Source organism: Emys orbicularis, chromosome 1 (assembly GCF_028017835.1).
Source record: "Emys orbicularis isolate rEmyOrb1 chromosome 1, rEmyOrb1.hap1, whole genome shotgun sequence".
NCBI classification, from domain to species: Eukaryota; Metazoa; Chordata; order Testudines; family Emydidae; genus Emys; species Emys orbicularis.
This window is the reverse complement of record NC_088683.1, coordinates 333,377,471-333,398,427: the sequence shown is the minus strand read 5'-3', so window position 1 is coordinate 333,398,427 and position 20,957 is coordinate 333,377,471. Positions and strand designations below refer to the sequence as shown.

General features: G+C 41.5%; 1 protein-coding gene across 1 annotated transcript in view; it reads right to left on the bottom strand.

Moving 5' to 3' along the window:
• Positions 1-20,957, bottom strand: part of CWF19L2 (CWF19 like cell cycle control factor 2) — a 177,674-nt gene that overhangs the window by 30,344 nt on the left and 126,373 nt on the right. The window contains exon 13 of the mRNA XM_065411158.1: positions 4,049-4,261. Coding sequence (XP_065267230.1) covers positions 4,049-4,261 — 213 coding nt within the window. The remainder of the gene's footprint in view (positions 1-4,048; positions 4,262-20,957) is intronic.

Sequence of the window (20,957 nt, the reverse complement as noted above, 5' to 3'; positions counted from 1 at the left end):
AACATGTGAATGCAGATTTCATAGCATGTTTGAAATGGCTCTGTCAACTATATGGGTTGGAAAATGGGTTTCACCTAAATTAAAACATTTACAATGAGTGGATGGAGGTTGTATACAAATTTGGGAGGGGGTATGTGTTTAAACCCAAATAAATAAATAAATAGTCTCTATTTACTTTATAAGCAATGATTGAATGATCAGATTCAATTTTATTCTTGATTTCATTACAATTGTAAATGCAATTTTATTACGTCATAGACTTAAACACTGGGCTAGCCTATCCTGCCCTCACATACATGAATGGGAAGGCAGAATTTGATTTCAGCATATTGATTTCAGCATATCAAATAGTCCTACTCTGAAAATATGTGGGTATCTCCTAACTCTATTGCATGAAGTATTTCTGAATTTGAAACCCCATGTAAAATCTCTCAGAAACAGAGATTTCCAAACATCTAGATACTTATTGCAAGGTTTTTAAAAAAAGGCTGTGTTACTCTGGCCTTAAGGTTGTAAACATTTATCAGTTACTTAAGAGGGGGGAAAGAGCATTTATTTATATAATTCTCAGAAAATACTAAAAATGGAAAGCTTGGATAATAAATGTGAAGTTACACTTTAGAAACTACACACACAAGCAAGGGAATTCACAGTTATGTTTGCCCAAACAACTGTCCACATTCCCTACTTGCCTTCTGCTCTTTGCATTTGTTCCATTTCCCTTGTGGCTTGAAATATGAAGATACTGATTTGAATTTTTGATGAAGGAAATTCAAGTACAGACTAAAATTCATGGCTTGTGGTTGCTGCCATCTTAAATCCAATCTATTTGCATAGTTTGTCTAAGCTGCAGATCAGCAAAGCTTAGCTACCCTCTTAGGTTTCCCCCCCCTAGGTTTGAAGGTACAGGGGGAGAACTTTTTATTTTGATGAGGGGGTTGTAATTTAGACAACAGTTCAGTCATCAAGGTATGGATTTTTTTATTTCTATTAATACATTGTGTAATGTGATGTTACACCCCATATTCTTTATGGAAATACGTTTATGATATGGATATGGCATAACAGACATTTTATGCAAGATGGGTCTTGTAAGGTATCATTGGAAAGGTTATAATTTACTGAATGTGATTAATCCAATTTGTATGCATGTATCATTTCTGAATCTAAAGTTAGGAATATTGACTATGTAACAATTACAACTGGGTGTGTACTTGGCAAACACCGACATGACAACAGGCCATCAACCTTGATGGGCCACTAGGAAGAAACAATAAGACTTTGAAGATACTAATCTCTCCCTCCTGAGAGGTGTCCTGGGACGTATCTGTAACACTACTAGGTCATGTGGTCATGTCACCTGGTACTAAACATCATCTTGGACGTCTAATAATTTTCCACTAAAAGGAGGGAGAGGTCAAGACTGGGAAACAAAAGATTCCTGCCTTATGTAAATCTTATTTAAGGCTGGGGAGTAAGTTGATCTGGGTTCATTCTTCACTGAATCCCCACCCAGGATGACTGCTGGAAACACCTAAGGAACAAGGACAAAGGCAAACGGGGAGGAGTACTGAACCCAGGCTGGAAAAGGAATCTAGTCTGTAAATAAGATACCTGAAGATTTAAGCTGCAAGCAGGGTAGCTAACCTTCAAGAATTTCTGCAACCTGCCCCAAAAGCAACATTTAGAGTGAAAAATTACTTCTTGAAACCAGTCTCTAAGATCTTAAGCTTAGTATGCATGTTTTGTTTCATTTGCTTGGTAATCTGCTTTGTTTTGTTTGCTATCCCTTATAATCACTTAAAAATTACCTTTTATAGCTAATAAACTTATTTCTTGTTTATAACATAATCCAGTTTGTGTAATTCATATCTGGGGTGGAGGGGGGGAGGCAAGAAGCTGTGCATATCTCTCTCCACATTGAGGGAGAGGGCAAATTTTCATGAGCTTGCGCTGTGCAGACTTGGGTTCACTCCCCACAGGTGGTGTGCACTTGAGTGCTCGGCAAATTCCTAGCTGAATCTTCCCACAGAGAGCTGTTTGCAGACTCTGTGTGATTCTACAGCTGGTGCGTCCCTGCCTCTTTGTGTGCGTTTCCAGAGACTGGAGCGCCTGATTCAGCAAAACAGGGAGAGGGAGCCCAGGCTAGTGGAGCAGGTGGGCTCAGTGAAACCCCAGTACATCAGGTGGCATCCCGGGGCAGGGGATGTCCAATCCATCACATGTACATTTACCAAGGACTTTGAATGGATACATCTAAAATATGTATTTAATTTAGCTCAAACTTTATCTAATTGCTCTATTTCAGCACAAGTTGCACCTGTGAAATTTCAATGTGATTGGTTTCATTCTGATGATGTGAAAATGGGAGTAAAGACAGAGGTGAAAGTAAGCCAGTATGGTCTGGTCTGGCGTACCGGTAAGAGCCGGTACACAGCTGACCGTACCGGCGGGGGGCAGCTTCCCCGGGGCTCTGGTGGCAATTTAAAGGGCCCAGGGCTCCGGCCCTTTAAATTACTGGCAGAGCCCCACGGTAGCAGTAGAGTCTAGGAGCCCCGGGGCTCCGACGGCGATTTAAAGGGCAGCAGTCCCGGGGTAGCACTGGCGATAGCAGCCAGGAGCCCCGGGCCCTTTAAATCTCCTCCAGGCCGTGCTGAAGGGCTGGCTGGGGTAGTCTGAACCCAGCCCCGCCCCTTCCGCCTGAGGCCCTGCCACTTCCGGTTTAGCCATCCCTCTCTCCACCTTGCTCAGGACTCCGTCCACCCTGCGTACCAGTAAGTCCCTTAAGTTACTTTCAGCCCTGAGTAAAGATCATAATAAAGTTTACCATAAAAGCTCTTCAGCCTCATCTATGGAGAGACTAGCATTTCTCTATAATCAATATGTGATACAAGTGTTTTTATGTGATGATTACACCTTACAAAACATGCTATTGCAACATCTTTCATTGTACAGTCCAAGGCACTTCTTTTCCTAAATACAGCGTCAGTTCTCATCAAAAAAGATGCCAGCCAATATGTTATACCATATACTGGTCAGGGCCGGCTCCAGGCACCAGCTCAGCAAGCAGGTGCTTGGGGCGGCCAACGGGAAGGGGCAGCACGTCGGGCTCTTCGGCGGCAATTCGGCGGCGGGTCCTTCGGTCCCTCTCAGAGGGAAGGACCTGCCGCTGAATTGCCGCCGAAGAAGAAAGCGGCGCAGTGAAGCCGATCGCGACTTTTTTTTTTTTTTCCCGCCGCTTGGGGCAGCAAAAACCCTGGAGCCGGCCCTGACACTGGTAATGCTAAACATAGATGCATTTAATCAAACTGCAATTTCATGCTAACCTGTTTCAATCTACGCTGTGTAGCTGTAAAGTAATCCAACTGTAACCTTCTGAACAGCAGTTATAGCTGTCTTTGGATCTATACTCACACACCACAGGTAGTTGTGTGTGCGCGGTGGTGGGAGGGAGGATAAAGGATGCAATTATACTACTTTCTGAATTATACTTTACTCCTTAACTGCTTCTAATTCCTTCCTACCCAAAGTGAACTTTTTTCTTCTTATATATTCTAGGGTGACCAAAAGTCCTGATGTTATTGCGATTGTCCCAATATTAGGGGCTTTGTCTTGTATATGCAACCTATTCTCTCTCCTTCCCCCATCCCAAGTTTTCACACTTGCTATCTGGTCACCCTAATCTATTCACGCTGACCCCCATTTGGTCTTTTGCATATTCATCTACCTTATGTAATCTATGTGTTCAGCTCTTTTATCATTGTTTCAGTGCCCTTGAGGATTTTCCATAGATACCAAGGTCAGCTGCAAATCTGAAGAGGATCAAGTTCTGAGAATTAACTTCATCATGCAAGACAGATTCATATTTTTTTTAATCTCACCCTTGAGGAATTTTCCTTTCTGTTTAATTGGAAGGGCCAGGAAAATAACATGTGAATCAATAAATCATGCCAAAGAAGCAATTTTATTTTTAATCTCAGGAAATTCTAGCACTAAACTGCCTTCCTTTATTTTTTTCCATGCTCATGTCAAATTGCTACTTTCTTACCTTGATGCCAATTGCAATAATAAGATGTTTTGGAAGTTCAGGGCTATCAAAACAATATGGGCACTTCTCCATACGTGCAACAAGCTGATGATGTTCATAGATTGCTTTTCTTCTGTGTCTTTCGTCTTCTTCTCCACTCCGCTCTCCCTTAGCTGCTTTGGAAACAAACATGTCATCCAGTGTGTAGTACTCTCTATCAGTTTTTTCTGCAAACTAAAAAGAGACAAAGAAAATATATATGTATACAAATGAATAGAAAAGAACTAGAATTATGTAGGACATTCTAGTATTCTTTACTTAACCAGAGAGGTATGGTATCTAGTCTCTAAGGTGCCACAAGGACTCCCCGTTCTTTTTGCTGATACAGACTAACACGGCTACCACTCTGAAACCAGCAGCAGCAGTTTCTCCTTTCGCATGGCTTCTTCCAGACACATAATTATGAGATGCTTGGGTCAACTGACAGCAATCATGTGATACCCATGAAAGATAAAGTAGCAAACATACAGCTGAATGATATAAACAAGCAGAATATAATATCACATTCCATTTCAAGATAAACTTCCTTCTGGAGCTGAAAATATCTAGTCTGATATCTTGAATTTACATAGCTTAAATTTAAATTGATATACAAACTTCATCCAGTACTTTTTGATAATTTTGACCTTTGGAAGCTTTTATTTAGTATCCGTTGTGATTCCCAAACATACCTAAAATGGGACAAGTGTCCAAAACTGTAAATATAGTTTTCTCTATAATTTTTTTTCATGGTAATTTTTTTTAAAATATCTCATTTTCACAGAACAAATACCACTGAGTTTTACTTGGCATTAACCACCTGTATGTTCTATCTAATTTTACATCATGCGACATAAATGTGATATGGATACTGTTTCTGTAAAAAAAAAAAATGTTTTGGCACCTTTTAAAAATAATTCTTACCACTGGAGTAATAACTACAAACAGAAAACATGTTTTTGTTATTTACATGCACTTTCTTTATGCTGAACAAGAGAATACATTCAAACAGATTTTATTAGTACTCTCTTTTCCTTCTTCCTTCTACTACCAACAGTGCTCATAAAATCATCTGTCCTGAAATACATGACTCTATTGCTAGCATTCATATTTTGCACATACGCATCTATGCTAATTCTCCTTACCAATTAAACAGTATTTAGCTCACTTATGTAAAAATGTTATCTTCAGTCTCAATTTTTATTCTTCCTTGCAAGCAACTATTGCAAACATGGATTCGCTAGCCTAATTTAACCTAAATAAAAATATACTCTCTCTATACACAGACATTTTATATACACATTATCTGATTCTAGGTGGAAAAAACTGAAAGCTTTTAAGTCATTAGGCCATAAACTGTAAAATTGTAGTTGACTCCCCAGTACATAAAACGAAAGCTGTCAAAGTGTTGGATTCCCTGCAGAGTGATGTCTGAAAGTTTGTGGTATCTAGGTTTCAGCGTGGTTTCCATAGAAACCACACAGCTGCACCTCTAAATTTTTCAAATAAATGACAGCAAAAATCCCTATAATTTGTGTGCACCACATTTAGTACTGATCAGAGTGTGCACTGCACCATCTATACAATTAATTCTATTTATCTTTACAATATACTTACAATATTATAAAAAAATATCATTTGCATCATCTTTAGAATTATATTTTTTCTGGAAATAATCTCCCCTTCTTTTTTCTTTCTTTCTTTTTTTTTTTTTTTGCGCAATGGAGAAACTTCTTGTGGGATTTCTTTTAAATTCTTAAAATCAAGAACTTCTCTATTAAGGTATTACTTCTATATTTTTAAAAAATGCTATAATGCTGTGTTAGTCTTTTGTTATTGATTCTGTCATGCCTGCAGAGTGGTGGTATACATTCCTTTCTGACTTCCCATGTACTGCCCTCTGTACCAAACAGCGATCCTGATTTAAAATGTATAATTAGCAAAGATTTGTTATGAATGCATTAAAAATACTTTCCCACAAAACTTTTCATTATGCATTTTTAAAAATGTGATGTACTATTATTAATATTAAAAGTGCTGCTCTCTTAGATTCCAAGGATTTTATTTTCAATAATACATGTTTTTCCAAAAAAAAGTGTTCAAAAGAAGGGACTTTACAATACTGAAGATTTACCAGTTATTTCAGAATCTGCCATGATAAACTAAGTCAATTAATTTCTAAAAGAAAAGATGAAAAATAGAAGAGTGGGGCCAGGTTAAAAAAATCACAATAAAACAAAAAATAAGTATTTTTGGCCACCATCAATAAAAACAGGTGACTTATTGATCTGGTTACAGAAATTTAATAGAAAGAGCAGCTTTCTTGTTAGGTCTCTGTGACCCTAAGAACCTCTTTGTGCCAACCAGCAAAGGGCACATTCAATGCAGTTTGGTCAGAATATTTAGTCAGTGATGTAAGGTATCGTATCTAAACTGATCATGAATATCATTGCATGATGTATGTATGGGTTGCACACAAAAAGTTATGTATGTATACTGGAAATATGTACTTAAAACATGTTGTGAAGGCAGCTAATAAACAAGCCTGCCTAGGATTGCCAGGCATCCAGTTTTCGACCAGAACACCCAGTTGAAAAGGGATCCTGGCGGCTCCGGTCAGCACAGCTGACTGCGCTGCTAAAAATCCGGTTGACCGCAGTGCCAGTGGGGTGGGCAGGCAGGCTCCGTGCCCGGCTCCCAGGAAGTGGTGATATGTCCCTCCAGCTCCTAGGCAGAGGGGCAGCCGGGGGGCTCTATGCACTGCCCCCGCCCACGGGCTCCGGCTCCGGCCAAGTGCCGGCTCCGCAGCTCCCAATGGCCAGGAACTGTGGCCAATGGGAGCTGCGGTGGCGGCGCCTGTGGGCAGAGGCAGTGAGCGGTGCCCCCTGGCCACCCCTCTGCCTAGGAGCTGGCGGGACATGTCACCGCTTCCTGGGAGCCTCATGAGGTCAGCGCCACCCAGAGCCTGCACCCTGAATCCCCTCCTGCACCCCAACCCCCTGCCCCAGCCCTGTGCCCCCTCCTGCACCCCAAACCTTTCATCCCCACCCCGGAGCCCGCACCGCCAGCTGGAGCCTTCACCCCCTCCTGCACCCGGTAAAAATGAGCGAGAGTGGGGGGGAGTGAGCGGGGGCAGGACTCAGAGATGGGGTGGGGCCTTGGGAAAGGGGCGGGGAAGAGGGTGGGGCAAGGGTATTCAGTTTTCTGCAATTAAAAAGTTGGCAACCCTAAGTCTGCCCTAGACAAAGGAATGTGGATTTACCTGCATGAATCAAGTTAGAAGACAGGTAACAAAACAGCATGGCTTGATTACAAGCAAGGACAGTGAAAGTACATTTGCATATATGGTAAACAAAGTGATCAAGCTGATCAAGAAAGCAAACTGAGCAGAGGATAAAGAATGGGCTTGGTGCCTGCACCCTCAAGAACAAGTAACAGGGAAAAGGAACTTTGTCTGGTTTTAGTTTTCAAAGAATACATTTCAAAGCTTTTTGGGATATAAAAGGGAAGAAAGGGGACTCCTTTGTTATGCATCACTTAGGAGACAAAGGAATCAGCACCCACCGATTCTGAGAACAGTGGATCCTCCTTCCTAAGGGGCTGGTAGCTTGATGTAAGTCACAACGTTGCTTATGCAAAGATTGTATCTTACTGAAGTTAAACTTTAGTGACTAGAAATTGTTATTTTTGATCATAACTTTCTTGTGTTGCTGAATATCACTTAAATCTATGTTCTTTATTAATAAACATTCTTGTTTTATTATAAATTCAACTAAGTGCTGTATATTGAGGTATAGTGTGCATCTTCAGCTAAACTAACAGGCTGGTATGTCTCTTTAGAGGTAGACTTGGTAATTTCTGTGAGTGTGCAATGATAGGGATTGGATTCTTCAGATACACCACTCTGGCAATCTTGGGTTCACTGAATGTTACCCACAAGGCACGTGTTAGACTGGCATAGTCTTGAGGAATTTGCTGCCAAGGCAAGGAGGCTGGAGCGTTAGGGAGCTGACACAGTTTAAGTTCCAGCTTTACTGAAGCAAAGGGGTAACACAGTGGCTTACAGTCCTGGGCACCCTGAAGAGTGTCACCGTCTCTGACTCTGTATTTAATAAGTGATGCTGTACTGCTACAGTATGTCAATCGGCAATACTTTTATGCTAAACTTAGGTTGCTTCTAGATACAATTCACTGCAACTTTCACCTTGAATAATTGTAATGATTTTCTGCATCGAAATGGCAAGACAAAGAATATAGAAAGTGCACTCTACAGCACATTTTGGTTCTGAGACTGCTGTATTTTCCGAAGCGTAGCAGACTTGTGCATCATCAGTTTTGCATATAAATGCCATAGAATTCAAGAACAGCTAAAGAGAGTTAATACAGCAAATGCCCATCTGTAATAAATAGTGATATATATTAGACTACTAGTACGGCAGGATAGATGTTAATAGGAGGTATTTTGTTCAATGGGCATAATAAATCAGCTTCCAGGTCTGTATGAATTACATCCCTCTTTTTGTTGTCATATTGAAAAGTGACCTTGCAAGAATTTAGAAAAATAAACAAGTTTAGAGATATAACCAAATAACCAGGTAAGAGATTCATCCCATGAATGACTGAAAACATATCTGCCACTTCCCCTTCTTTTGCAGGTCCTGAAGTTCTGCCCTTTTATATAAGGTCAGTTCCCCATCAGTGCTGTCACATCCACCAGAGAGCTCTACTGAAGCCCACATACTGCCCATACGGCTGGCTAGTCTATATTTCTCCACAGAATTTTGCAGTTTGCTTGAAGTTATGCTATATCTTATAGGAAATAAAATATAAACAGCTTCCCAATCTAAGCATCTTATGGGGAAAAAACAAAACAAAACAATACAGGTTCATTTGGTTGTTAATTTACTAAATGTCCCTTTTGCTTGGAGCACTGTGGCACCTAGATGTAAAGTTACATTTTGTAAAATTTCTTGGCAAACCACCTTAAATGTGTTGTACAAATGATGCTAGTTCAGACAGATCAACTTCCTTGTTCAGGCCACATTTGAGAAGCCTCTTTTTAAAAACAGAGGGTCTTTTACTTAAAAGAGAAAAGCTCTTCAGGCTAAAGGACATTTCTTCTCAGAACGAAAAACATTAAGCCAATCATATCAAACATTCTGAACATGGATTCTTAAATATCTGTATGACTAGCAACTAAGGCTAAATAATAAAGATTCAGCAAACTGAAACCTCTGAGTGATAGTCCCCCTTGTACTGGCTCTTCTGCAATGGAGTCCTGTCAGCATGAACCACTGATCTATTTACATGAGTTGACTCTACAGTGCATGACTGCTTAATTCATTTTCTCTTTCCTTTGAAGACTAAATGTTCTTGGGGATGATCTCCCTGCCTGACATGTTCAGATTTGGCAACTTATTAATTACAGTAATTGTAATTCTTGACCCAACTGGCAGCCACAGTAATTGAAATGCAGTCTTTTGAATACAGCAAAATTTGCAAAGTATCTCCTGAGCTTTTCGGGTCTCTCTTCAGGTAATCTGATGAAAAACACTTAGACCTTATTTTCCAGAGCAGATAAGTAGCTTTTCCCTGCAAAATGGGACCATTAATACTACTTATTCCCCCTCAGGATCCTTGAATAATTCTTATACTTCTACTCCATATAGTCCTACAGCTTCTGAGCAATATGTTCAGGAGATAAGCACTTGTATTTCCAAATGATTGGAGACAGATTTTTAGGATGTTTGGTCTCCCTAATACCACTTTATTTTCCAGAAACACATATGACTTTTTCCACATACTTTCCTGCACAACAAAATTAACTGTTTAAAAATGCTCTTTCTCCATTTTACTACGTTATTCTAGACCTACATTTATTAAACAAGAGAAGATTCCTGGGGCCTGAAAACAATTATTTAAGAAACATGTTTTTGGTGTCAAAACCAAGTTTCTGTGTTCACGTCATTAAAGGGTATGGGGGAAAACAGAACTCAGTCTAAGGCAGGGGTCTCAAACTCAAATGACCATGAGGACTAGTGCATTGAACCGAGGGCCGCATCACTGACACCCCCCTCGCTGCCTCTGGCCCCGCCCCCACTCCACCCCTTCCATTAGGCCCCGCCCATGCCCCACCTCTTCCCACCCCTTCCCCACCCCATTCCAACCCCTTCCCCAAAGTCCCCACCCCAACGCTGCCCCCAGGGGGTGCAGAAAGGGTGCAGGGTGCTGCAGGTGGCCCAGGGCAGGGAGTGCAGGAGGGGTACGGGATGTGGCAGGGGGCTCAGGGCAGGGAGTTGGTGGGTGGGGTGCAAAAGGCTGAGGGGTGTGGCAGGTGGCCCAGGGCAGGGAGTGCAGGAGGGGTACGGGATGTGGCATGGGGCTCAGGGCAGGGGGTTGGGGTGCAGGAGGGGTGTGGGATGTGGCAGGGGGCTCAGGGCAGGGGGTTGGGGTGCAGGAGGGGTGTGGGATGTGGGAGGGGGCTCAGGGCAGGGAGTTGGGGTGCAGGAGGGGTTCAGGGTGCGCGCTCCAGCCCGGCACCGCTTACCTAGAGTGGCTCCGGGGTGGCAGCAGCGCGCACTGGGGCCAGGGCAGGCTCCCTGCCTGCCTGCCCTGGCCCCCGGCTGCTCCATTCCAGGAAGCAGCTGGAACCATGTCCCTGCAGCCCCTGGGAGGGTGAGGGGGGGCTCAGGGTTCTGTGCGTGCGCTGCTCTTGCCGCTCCTCTAGGTACCTCCCATGAAGCTCCCATTGGCCGCGGTTCCCTATTCCTGGCCAATGGGAGCTGCGGGGGGCGGTGCCTAGAAGGAGCCCTCTTGCCTCCTTCCCCCTCCTCCCCCGGCCCGAAGAGGCGTGCTGCCAGCTGCTTCAGAGAGCGGGGTGGGGCTCGCAATGCCACAGGGGGCAATCCTGCGGGTAGGCGGGAGGGGGGAGGCGCGGGGAGCTTGGCGGGCCACACGCAATTGGCCCGCGGGCCGCATGCGGCCTGTGGGCCACGTGTTTGAGACCCCTGGTCAAAGGGAATAAATGTTTATTTTGTTGCCTATTGTCACATACACCTTAGGCTTCCATGGCATTTTTCAGACAATTAAAAGGCCTATTTTTTCCTACAAAATGTTGAATTCTAGTTTGTTAAAAATTAGAAATCGAACCTGCCTGCCTAAAAAAAATGAGCAAATAAGCCACTAGTTTCTAAACTATCTGGCAATCAATCCAACAGCACGCAAATAAGAGTCCCAAGCATGCTCAATGTGGGAGCTCTACTGTTCTCTTTAATTACTCCTTAAAATTGACAGAAAATAGGGAGTAGTAAAAAGTGATCAAGGGGCCAGCACAAAAGAACATAAAAGGTGAGGGGAAAAAAAGTGGTTGGCACTTGGAAGATAGGTTCTCTGTGTGTGATTAAGCCAAGTTACAACAAAAGGAGAACAGGATAAAAGGAGTATCACCTCCAATAGAATTTAAGAATGGACCGTGCAAAAGGCTAAGTTAAAAAAGTTGACACCTAGAACTGCTACAAGTTACATGGGTTTGTTATGACCTTCCAGGTGCCATTATGTTGGTGGGGACTGATGAACATTCTGGTTTCTCAGCACAATATGGATTGCTGGCAGGGATGGTGAAGCACCAGCATACCCAGCTGTGCACTACACATGATTTCCACACACCTGGAAAATACTCATCTACTCGCTTAGGGCAGCTGTAAGGCTCCCTTGATGCTGGTACAGCAGTGCAAAGGGGACTTAGCAGGGCTGAGAATCTGGCCTATTATGCATAGAATGGAACAGCAAGTTAACAGATGAGAGACCAACTTAATAGATGAGAAGTATTCTATTCAGGTGAAATACTACCCATCCCTCTTATAGCAGAAAAGTTTGGAAAACAATCCCCCCCTTTCAATTTTGTAGGTTAAAAAGCTCTATAGTGAAAAAAATATATCCTACTTTTTTCTTCATATACACATTTCCTTCAAGCATTGTACACTGAACTTATCCTTTCTCCATACTTTTTTGTTGCTTCCACATGAGACTTCTTTAAGTTTGCTTAGGTTTCCTAATTTGTATTGTATTACACAATTGTCAAACTTCATCAGACTATAATTTAATGACAGCCATTTTAAAGTACTAAAAAGAACCCAGGAGTTCGTGAAAAACTTGGCCAAATAGAAAAAAACAAACAAACACAGTCTTTAGTGTTAGCGAATAGTGAACACTGAGCCAATCAGCAAGAAACAGACAAAAATGTCTGTTTCTGTATGGACAGCAGAATACCTTTAACAAGCACTGGAAGACCAGAGTCATCCAGCTAATGGGCATTTTTCCATAAACTCAAGGTAGACTGGCTTCTTGATTCAGTCCATGAACACTCACCTAAACACAAGGCATTCTCCATATTAAAAGAAATCTTAAACTATTCTCTGTTTAAATGGAAAGATGCAACAACAACTTACTTTGGGGATAAGATTAAAATACTTAGGTTCAACTATAGATTGTTAAATACACTACCTGAATTTCTGCAAATGGGTGTTTAATGGCCAAAGCAGGAACAAAACCAAATTATCAAATTTGAGTTGAGGGCTAGATGACTCGGGAAACCGGTGCCAGGTATCTATAGATACAGCTCAAATAAATCTGGAGCCATTTAATATTGTCAGTCGTTCAAACCTAGACCAGACTAAAAAAACTTGTCATCTGATATCTGTTAAGTTGGTTTATGGTCTCAGTCCAGTTCCCATAGCCTAGGGACCGCAGACAAAAAACACATCCACAGCTGCAAGCAGAAAGATCAAGCATAAAGACTAAACCACCCACTCTAAGTTAGAGGCGATCTTCTAGAATATGGGAGACATACAGGTTGGGGAAGCATGAGAAATTATACACCCGTACTTGTGCTATAGATACAACTGTTCAGTTTCCTGGCTGAAAATACACGGTTTTTCACATGCACTAAATTCATTAAAAATGTATTCAACATGAGCAAATTTAATGTAATTTCCCATAAACCAGTTAACATCCTCGTATATATGTGCAGAATTGTTTATTATTAGTACTATAACTATATTGCTCCATCAACCTGAAACTCTACTATTTCTGGACACCTAGACCCTCACTTATATCTTTTATTCCATGTCCCACTCCCTCTTTTCTAACTATTCTCCAAATCCATCTGTTGATATGATTAGCCAAATTCTAACTTGAGTAATTACATTCTGCCTGCCTACATTTCCCCATACTCTCAGTGGATAGGATATTCCCCCCCCCCCCCCATTCTTAACCATTGTATAATTTTGCTGTCTGCTATTAAACAGTTGCAGCATTTCACCCTAAAAGTGACAGAATTTCAGGGATAGATGGAGTAATCTTTGTATATAGTTTGTACAGAGTTGTAGTCTGTGTTGCACTCTGGAATGAACAACTTTGGCATAATCATAGAATCACAGAAATATAGGGCTAGAAGGGACCTCAAGAAGTCACCATGTCCAGTCCCTCCATCTTGAGGTAGGACCAAGTATATCTAGACCATCCCTGACAAGCTTTTGTCTAACTTGTTCTTAAAAAGCTCCAGTGAACGACAAGGTTTCAATAACCTTCCTTGGAAGCCTATTCCAGAGCTTAACTAACTTTATATAGCTAGAAAGTTTTTCCTAATATCTAACTTAAATCTCCCTTGCTGCAGATTAAGACCATTACTTCTTGTCCTACCTTCAATGGACATGGAGACCAATTTATCACCGTCCTCTTTAACAGCCTTTAACATACTTGAAGACTTATTAGGTCTCTCCCCACCCCTTGATCTTGTTTGTTAAAGACTAAACGTCTAGTTTTTTTTAACTTTTTCTCATAGGTCAGGTTTTCTAAGCCTTTTATCATTTTGTTACTCTCCTCTGGATCCTCTCCACATCTTTCTTAAAGGGGTGGCAACCAAAACGGGATGCAATACTCCTGCTGATGCCTCACCAGTGTTCAGTAGAGCAGGACAGTTACCTCCCCTAGTTTACATATGACTCTCCTCTGAGTACACCCCAGAATGATATTATCCTTTTTTGCAACCGCATCACATTGTTGACTCATTCAGTTTGTGATCCATTATACCCCCAGATTCTTTTCTGCAGTATTACTGCCTAGCTAGTTATTCCCCATTTGATAGTTGTGTATTTGATTTTTCCTTCCTAAGTGTAGTACTTTGCACTTGTCTTCATGAATTTCATCTTATTGATTTCAAACCAATTCTCCAATTTGTCAAGAGTGTTTTGAATTGCAATCCTGACCTCCAAAGTGCTTGCAAGCCCTCTGATGTTGGTGTAATCCGCAAATTTTGTAACATACTCTCCATTCCATTATCCAGATTGTAAAATTGTTTGTGAGGTAAAGAGTTCTAGTTATGTGCCATGTACAAGGTAAGTTTACTTCCTGACATGTCCAGGAAAACTGAAATTTGTGCATCTTTTAGAACACAAGCAAGTACTCCAGGTTCACTTTAGAGAGTGAAATCAAGATAATAAAAGGCTATTCCCTTGAGTTTGGGTCTTGTGTTCTATTACTGGGTAGGCAAAGGAGAGTTTGAGATGGCTGGATCTTATTTTATCTATTTATATATACTGAGCATATGGATTTTAGTAATAAGTATTTGAAGAAAGACTTAATTTATCTTAATTTTTCTCCCTAGTGACTAGTGATTATAGCAGGAACAATAATTTCAGGGATAGATGAGACTGAAGTGAATACTGTGACAGGCTGCCAGATTCTAGAACCCTCCATACAGATGCAGGGCTACTCTGCCGTTTCATCTTGGCTCCCAGACCAGACAAGTCTCATTAACTCCAACTCAGAATGACAGAAGTTAGAGATTCTCTAGGATAAGATGTGCTAGCAACAGATACAGGAGATCTTGCAGGGAAAAAAACATAGGAACAGTGAGCTCAGAAGAAAACTTAGGCTAATTCTTAGGTTTGCCATTTTATGTAAAGAATAAAGGAATACCCCACAGGAAAGGGGTTGAAGTTTAAAAACTAAAATAGTATGTTGTATTGAGATGGGAGTAGGGCCTCGAACTATTACATCTAAACACATATAGTAAAGGTATCAGGAAGACAACCATTGTCCCTGAACATCTTATAGAAACATAACTTTTTATGGTGGAAACAAAAATTCCATGTTACCCTCTCAAAGTTTCTACCAATTCCCTTTTTGTGGTCATTTTGTGGGATGCAAGCAACTGGATATGACACCATCATTAATATTTAAATAAGACTTTTCACTTCTAGATCATCTCCGTATCTCAATACTTTAAGTGACTTACCCTAAGTCAGATAATTAATGTGACAGAGTGAGCAAAAGAAGTCAAAGTACAGGACTGGAAGTCTGGTGATCAAACTATGTACTTTCCTCAGCTATTGATGTATTAATGCAGCCAGAGTAGATCACTGTAATATTTTCACTTATCTTCAGTGCTAGCTGTACCAATATGAAGTTCCAACTCTGTGTATTTCCAATTTGCTGTGTATTTATACCTGCCTATTGTATTTTCCACTCCATGCATCTGATGAAGTGGGTTTTAGCCCATGAAAGCTTATGCCCAAATAAATTTGTTAGTCTCTAAGGTGCCACAAGGACTCCTCATTGTTTTTGCAACTCTGTACTATTAGCTTTGTGTCAATTAAAATAAACTTCGGAGATTCCCTACTGCACCTGTTCTCAATAAAAAAATAAATAGATTAGATGCTAAGAAAAATCAGTTACATCATTGATTACTCCGGGGGAAATTCTGGCGAGGACATTCTAATAAGAATCTAATAAACTGCATACTCTACAACACTTAAAAGACTTTACTGTCGTTTTAGTACAATTCAAGAATCTGAGCTCTTTAAATATATCAAATACAACTCAAAGGGAGAGACCAAGACAATCCATTCTTCAAAGAAGACAAGTAGTACAGTGGAACCACAGGTGAAGAGTGCTCAGTCTCTGATTACAGAACATGAAGTCAAACCCATGGGACGCAAAAATCAGGCAGCTGCAGACTAGAGTAGACCATAAAAGCACAAAAACACAGAATAACAATTTCCTGCTGAAACTAACTGATGGGGTCCTAATAATAAAAATAGAAAGCAGTAAAACAGAAATCAAATGCTAAATCAACCCAGTCAGTGTTTCCTTCTACTCCAAAAGATTTCATGATCCACCGTGAAGTTACAGATAGATCCAATAACACAAATATTGACAGGGACCATTATGTGAATATTGTCACAATATTACCAAGTTTAAAACCTTACCATCATTTTTCAAATATTCTGGTGGTGGAAGTGGATATGGAATGTCTCTGCTACTAGCCTCCATAGAAGAGAAAGTTTAGAAATGAAAAATGTTATAAATTAGGTAATCATTTGGCAACAAGTTTTCCTTGTGTTTGTTGTTTTAAGTAGCAAGGGGAATTCCTAATTTTAATATATGTTCTCTTCAAAATAAGCTAATAGTAATACTAATTTTTTTTTTATTTTCCAAGCACTATACAAACGCTGCAGATCTCTCTTTCCCAAGGACCTGATCCTGCAATATGAAGCACACAGCCAGACTAGTGCAGCCAGGCCGCTACACTTGGTAGGACTAGAGCCTAATCAGCAAGGTTGTCAGCCTACAAGATATTGTCTCCAGGGATAGCTCCCAAAATAGATAGCTACAATCCAAAAGAGAGAGAGAGAGTGTGTGTGTGTGTGTGTGTATGTGTATTATTTCCTCACCGATACTGGCTCTTTTCCAGTAGCTACATTCACATGGAACAATCTTAACACCATTCAACTGCCAGAAATGTGGCTGGGTACAGTTATCTAGCGGATGCATATCCCATACACAACTTCATCCCCCAAATCCCACCAAATGGACCTTCTACATACTTCTCAAGGTACGCAAACAAGGGAACCCAGGCAGACCCACAGCACTCTTACTGAAGAAACATCAGGACTCATAGACTTTAAGGCCAGAAGGGACCATAGTGATCATGTAGTCTGGTCTCCTGCACATCACAGGCCACAGAACCTCACCCACCCACTCCTGTAAAAGACCCATAATCTCTGGCTGAGTTACTAAAATCCTCAAATCATGATTTAAAGTCTTCCAGTTAAAGAGAATCCATCATTTGCTCTAGTTCATATTAGCAAGTGACCCATGCCCCATCTTTCAGAGAAAGGTGAAAAACCCCAGGGTACGTCTATACTACCCGCCGGATCGGCGGGTAGTGTACGATGTATCGGGGATCGATTTATCGCGTCTTGTCTGGACGCGATAAATCGATCCACTAATTGACGCCCGTACTCCACCTCGGCAGGAGGAGTAAGCGGAGTCGACGGGGGAGCCACGCCAGTCGACTCGCCGCCATGAGGACGGCCAGGTAAGTCAAACTAAGATACTTCGACTTCAGCTACGCGAATAGCATAGCTGAAGTTGTGTATCTTAGTTCGAACCCCCCTGCTAGTGTAGCCCAGGCCCCAGTCTCTCACAATCTGGCCTGGGGAAAAATTCCTTTCTGACCCCAAATGTGGTGATCAGTTAGACCCTGAGCATATGGGCAAGACCCACCCGACAAACACTTGTGAAAGAATTTGCTGTAGTAACTGAGAACCACTTCATCTAGTGTCCCATCTCTGGCCATTGTAGATATTTGCTCCTAGCAGTCACAAATGAGCTACATGCCATTGTAGGCAATCTAATCATACCATTCCCTCTATAAAGGTATCAAGCTCAGTCTTGAAATCAGTTAGGTTTTTTGCTCCGACTGCTCCCTTTGGGAGGCTGTTCCAGAAATTCACTCCTCTGATGGTTAGAAACTTGTGTCTAATTTCAAGCCAAAACTTGTTAATAGCCAGTTTCTATAGAAATCATCCTCAAATCACTCACCACACAAAGGGCCAGTTTCTTGCAGGACACAATCAACTTCTTTCAGAAACTCTTCAACATTAACAACCACTCTCAGAACATCATTCTTGTCAACATGGATGTTGCTTCCCTATACACCAACATCCTCACCATCACGGCATCGTTGCCTGCTTCAAATATATACAGTACAATGGCAAAACACATTGCCAAACTCACCCATTTCATCCTCACTCCTAACAAGTTTACACTGAAAATCAAACACTTTGTCCAAACAATGGGTGCAGCCATGGGTACTAGGATGGCTCTCCAGTATGCCTCGCTCTTCATGGGCCACCTCCAGGAAGAATTTCTAGACAAATGCACAAAGAAACCATTGATATACCCAAAATGAGTCAATGATATTTTCATCCTCTAGACAAATGACCTAAATTCCCTCATAGATTTCCATCACAACTTCAGCAACCAACACCCATCCATCATACTCTCTCCAGAACACTCCCACACCAGCATCAACTTCCTGGATATCACGATCAGCTTCAACAATGGAACCCTACAGACAACTCTATATAAGAAACCCACAGATCACCACACTTATCTTCACAGATCCAGTAACCAAACACACCAAGAAATCTGCTATCTACAGCCAGACACTCAGGTACCACAGAATATGCTCTGAGGAGAAAGTCTGGGATACACACCTTAATACACTTAAAACCCCCTTCACCAAACAAAGACATTCTACCAGAGAAGTAGATTGAAGCATGGAACGGGCCACCCACAAATCCTGAGAGAAACTGTTTCAATACAGAAAAAAACCACACTGAACACACACCCCTATTTGTCACCTACCACCCCACTTATATGGGGGATCATTAAACAATTACAACCCATACTTGATGAAGATCACATCCTGAAAGAAAACTTCCCCCAAACCCCTCATCTGGCCTTCAAACAACCTCCCAATCTTGCCACGCTCATCATCAGAAGCAAGCTCCCCACAGGCCAGCGCACACCAATTCAAAGCGGCACCAGACCCTGCCATGACAGATGAAAAACCTGCAGCCATATCTTCACTGCTATGATGATCAATACCCCACCATGACACACCTTTCCAGATCCATTGGTCTTACACATGCCTAACATGACATGTGGTGTACCTCACCCAACACACTAAATGCCCCCAATAAAACCGATATGGGTGAAATGAGACAATCACTACACTCTCGAATGAACCCACACAGAAAAATGATAAAAACAAAAACACCCTATCACCGAGGGCAAACACTTTTCACGAAACAATCACTCCATATCTCATTTGTCCTTGTCCTCAAAGGAAATCTGCACAACACCTTCAAAAGACACGCCCGGGAGCTTAAATTCATAACTTTGCCAGACACTAAAAATCATGGCCTCAATAAAAACACTGGATTTATGGCTCATTAAAACAATCTGTAACCCACTAACCTGCCTTTGTCCTACGATCACAGAGGTGTTAGCTCCCACTTTCAACTTGAATTGTCACTTGCAACATGTTAACTCCTTATGCTTAACAATCTATTCTAGCTTGTATTTAGCCGACACTCTGAGGACCTTTTCCAGATCTGAAGAAGCCTGTCTCTTTCACCAACAGAAACTGGTCCAACTAAATATATTACCGTACCCACTTTGTCAACATTTTTATTAGAGACACATTATAAACTTCCATATTACAATTTACTGTTTTGCATAGAAAAGGAGGAGGAATATGGAGTATGTTAAAGAAACTGATCAATGATTTATAAAATAATCTGTTACTGGGACATAACATGAATGACCACAACAGCTTCAAAAATCATGTGACTGTGTATACGATCCCTTTCCTTTCACTGTGAAGCCACAAGCTGTATTCCTAGCACTAGAGTGTGCTGTGTGAGATTGTAATTAGCAGTAATAACCAGTGTAACCAAAAATGATGTAACCTGTAAGTACTGCTGGTTTCTCTAAGATCTAGAAGAAACACAGAATGTTGTTTTAAATACTCCTCCAAGGAAAAAAATGCCCACTAGCCTCTTGTACTAAAAGGAAAAGAGGCAGGAAGAAACCAGACTTGTAATGTGCATTCTGCAATTGATTTTTCCCAGTTTTAGCTTGGGGCTTGATATTTGTTATGACGACGAGAAGGATATTAACATGGAACTCAAGAAACTTGGGTTAAATTGCCTGCTTTGCGATAGACTTTCTGTGTGACCTATGTTAAGTCATTTAGTCCTGGGCTACACCTAAAACTTATATTGGCATAGATATGTTCAGTCAAAGGTGTGAAAAAACCACACCTCCTAGCCACATAGCCATTCCAGCATGCCCAGCGTATACACAGCTGTGCCAACAGAAGAAGGTTTGTTTCTGCATAGCTATTGTCGTTCAGGGAAGTGGTGTTCCTACACCAGCAGAACTGCTCCTCCATCAACACATGCTGCGTCTATATTCGGAGGCTGTGCCAACACAGCTATACCAGCACAGGTACAGTTTTCATTTCCTTAATCTCTCGGTGCTTCAGTTCTCTCTCACAGAGGGGTGGTGAGAGGATAAATACTATAGCTGGTGGGGAATTTTTCATCAGGACAATTTTTCCACTGGAAAATGCCCTTTTTGCGAAGTCAAAATCTTCTCATGGGGAAATATCAATTTTGCAAAAAAAAAATAAATAAAAAAAATCCATCAGTAAAATTGAGATGATTGCTTCCCAGCTACCCAGTTGGAAGGGCCTTCACAATTTCAACTTTCTGCAAGGCTCAGCACCCTGACTCTTTGCCTACCTGGCTTTCAACCTTCCTCTGCAGCTCCACAACCAGAGAGGCACAGAGCTGAGACACTCAGCCTCCCCATTGCTCTGGGGCCAGAGAGGCCAAGTATCCCAGCTCTTTGGCTGCCTGAGTGTGAAACTCACAAGAGCCTTCCTGGCGGGCAGTGAGGAAGCTGAAAAATTCCATTTGTAAATTTTTCTGGAAACACCTTATCTCAAAACATTTTTCAAAAACGCTAAATT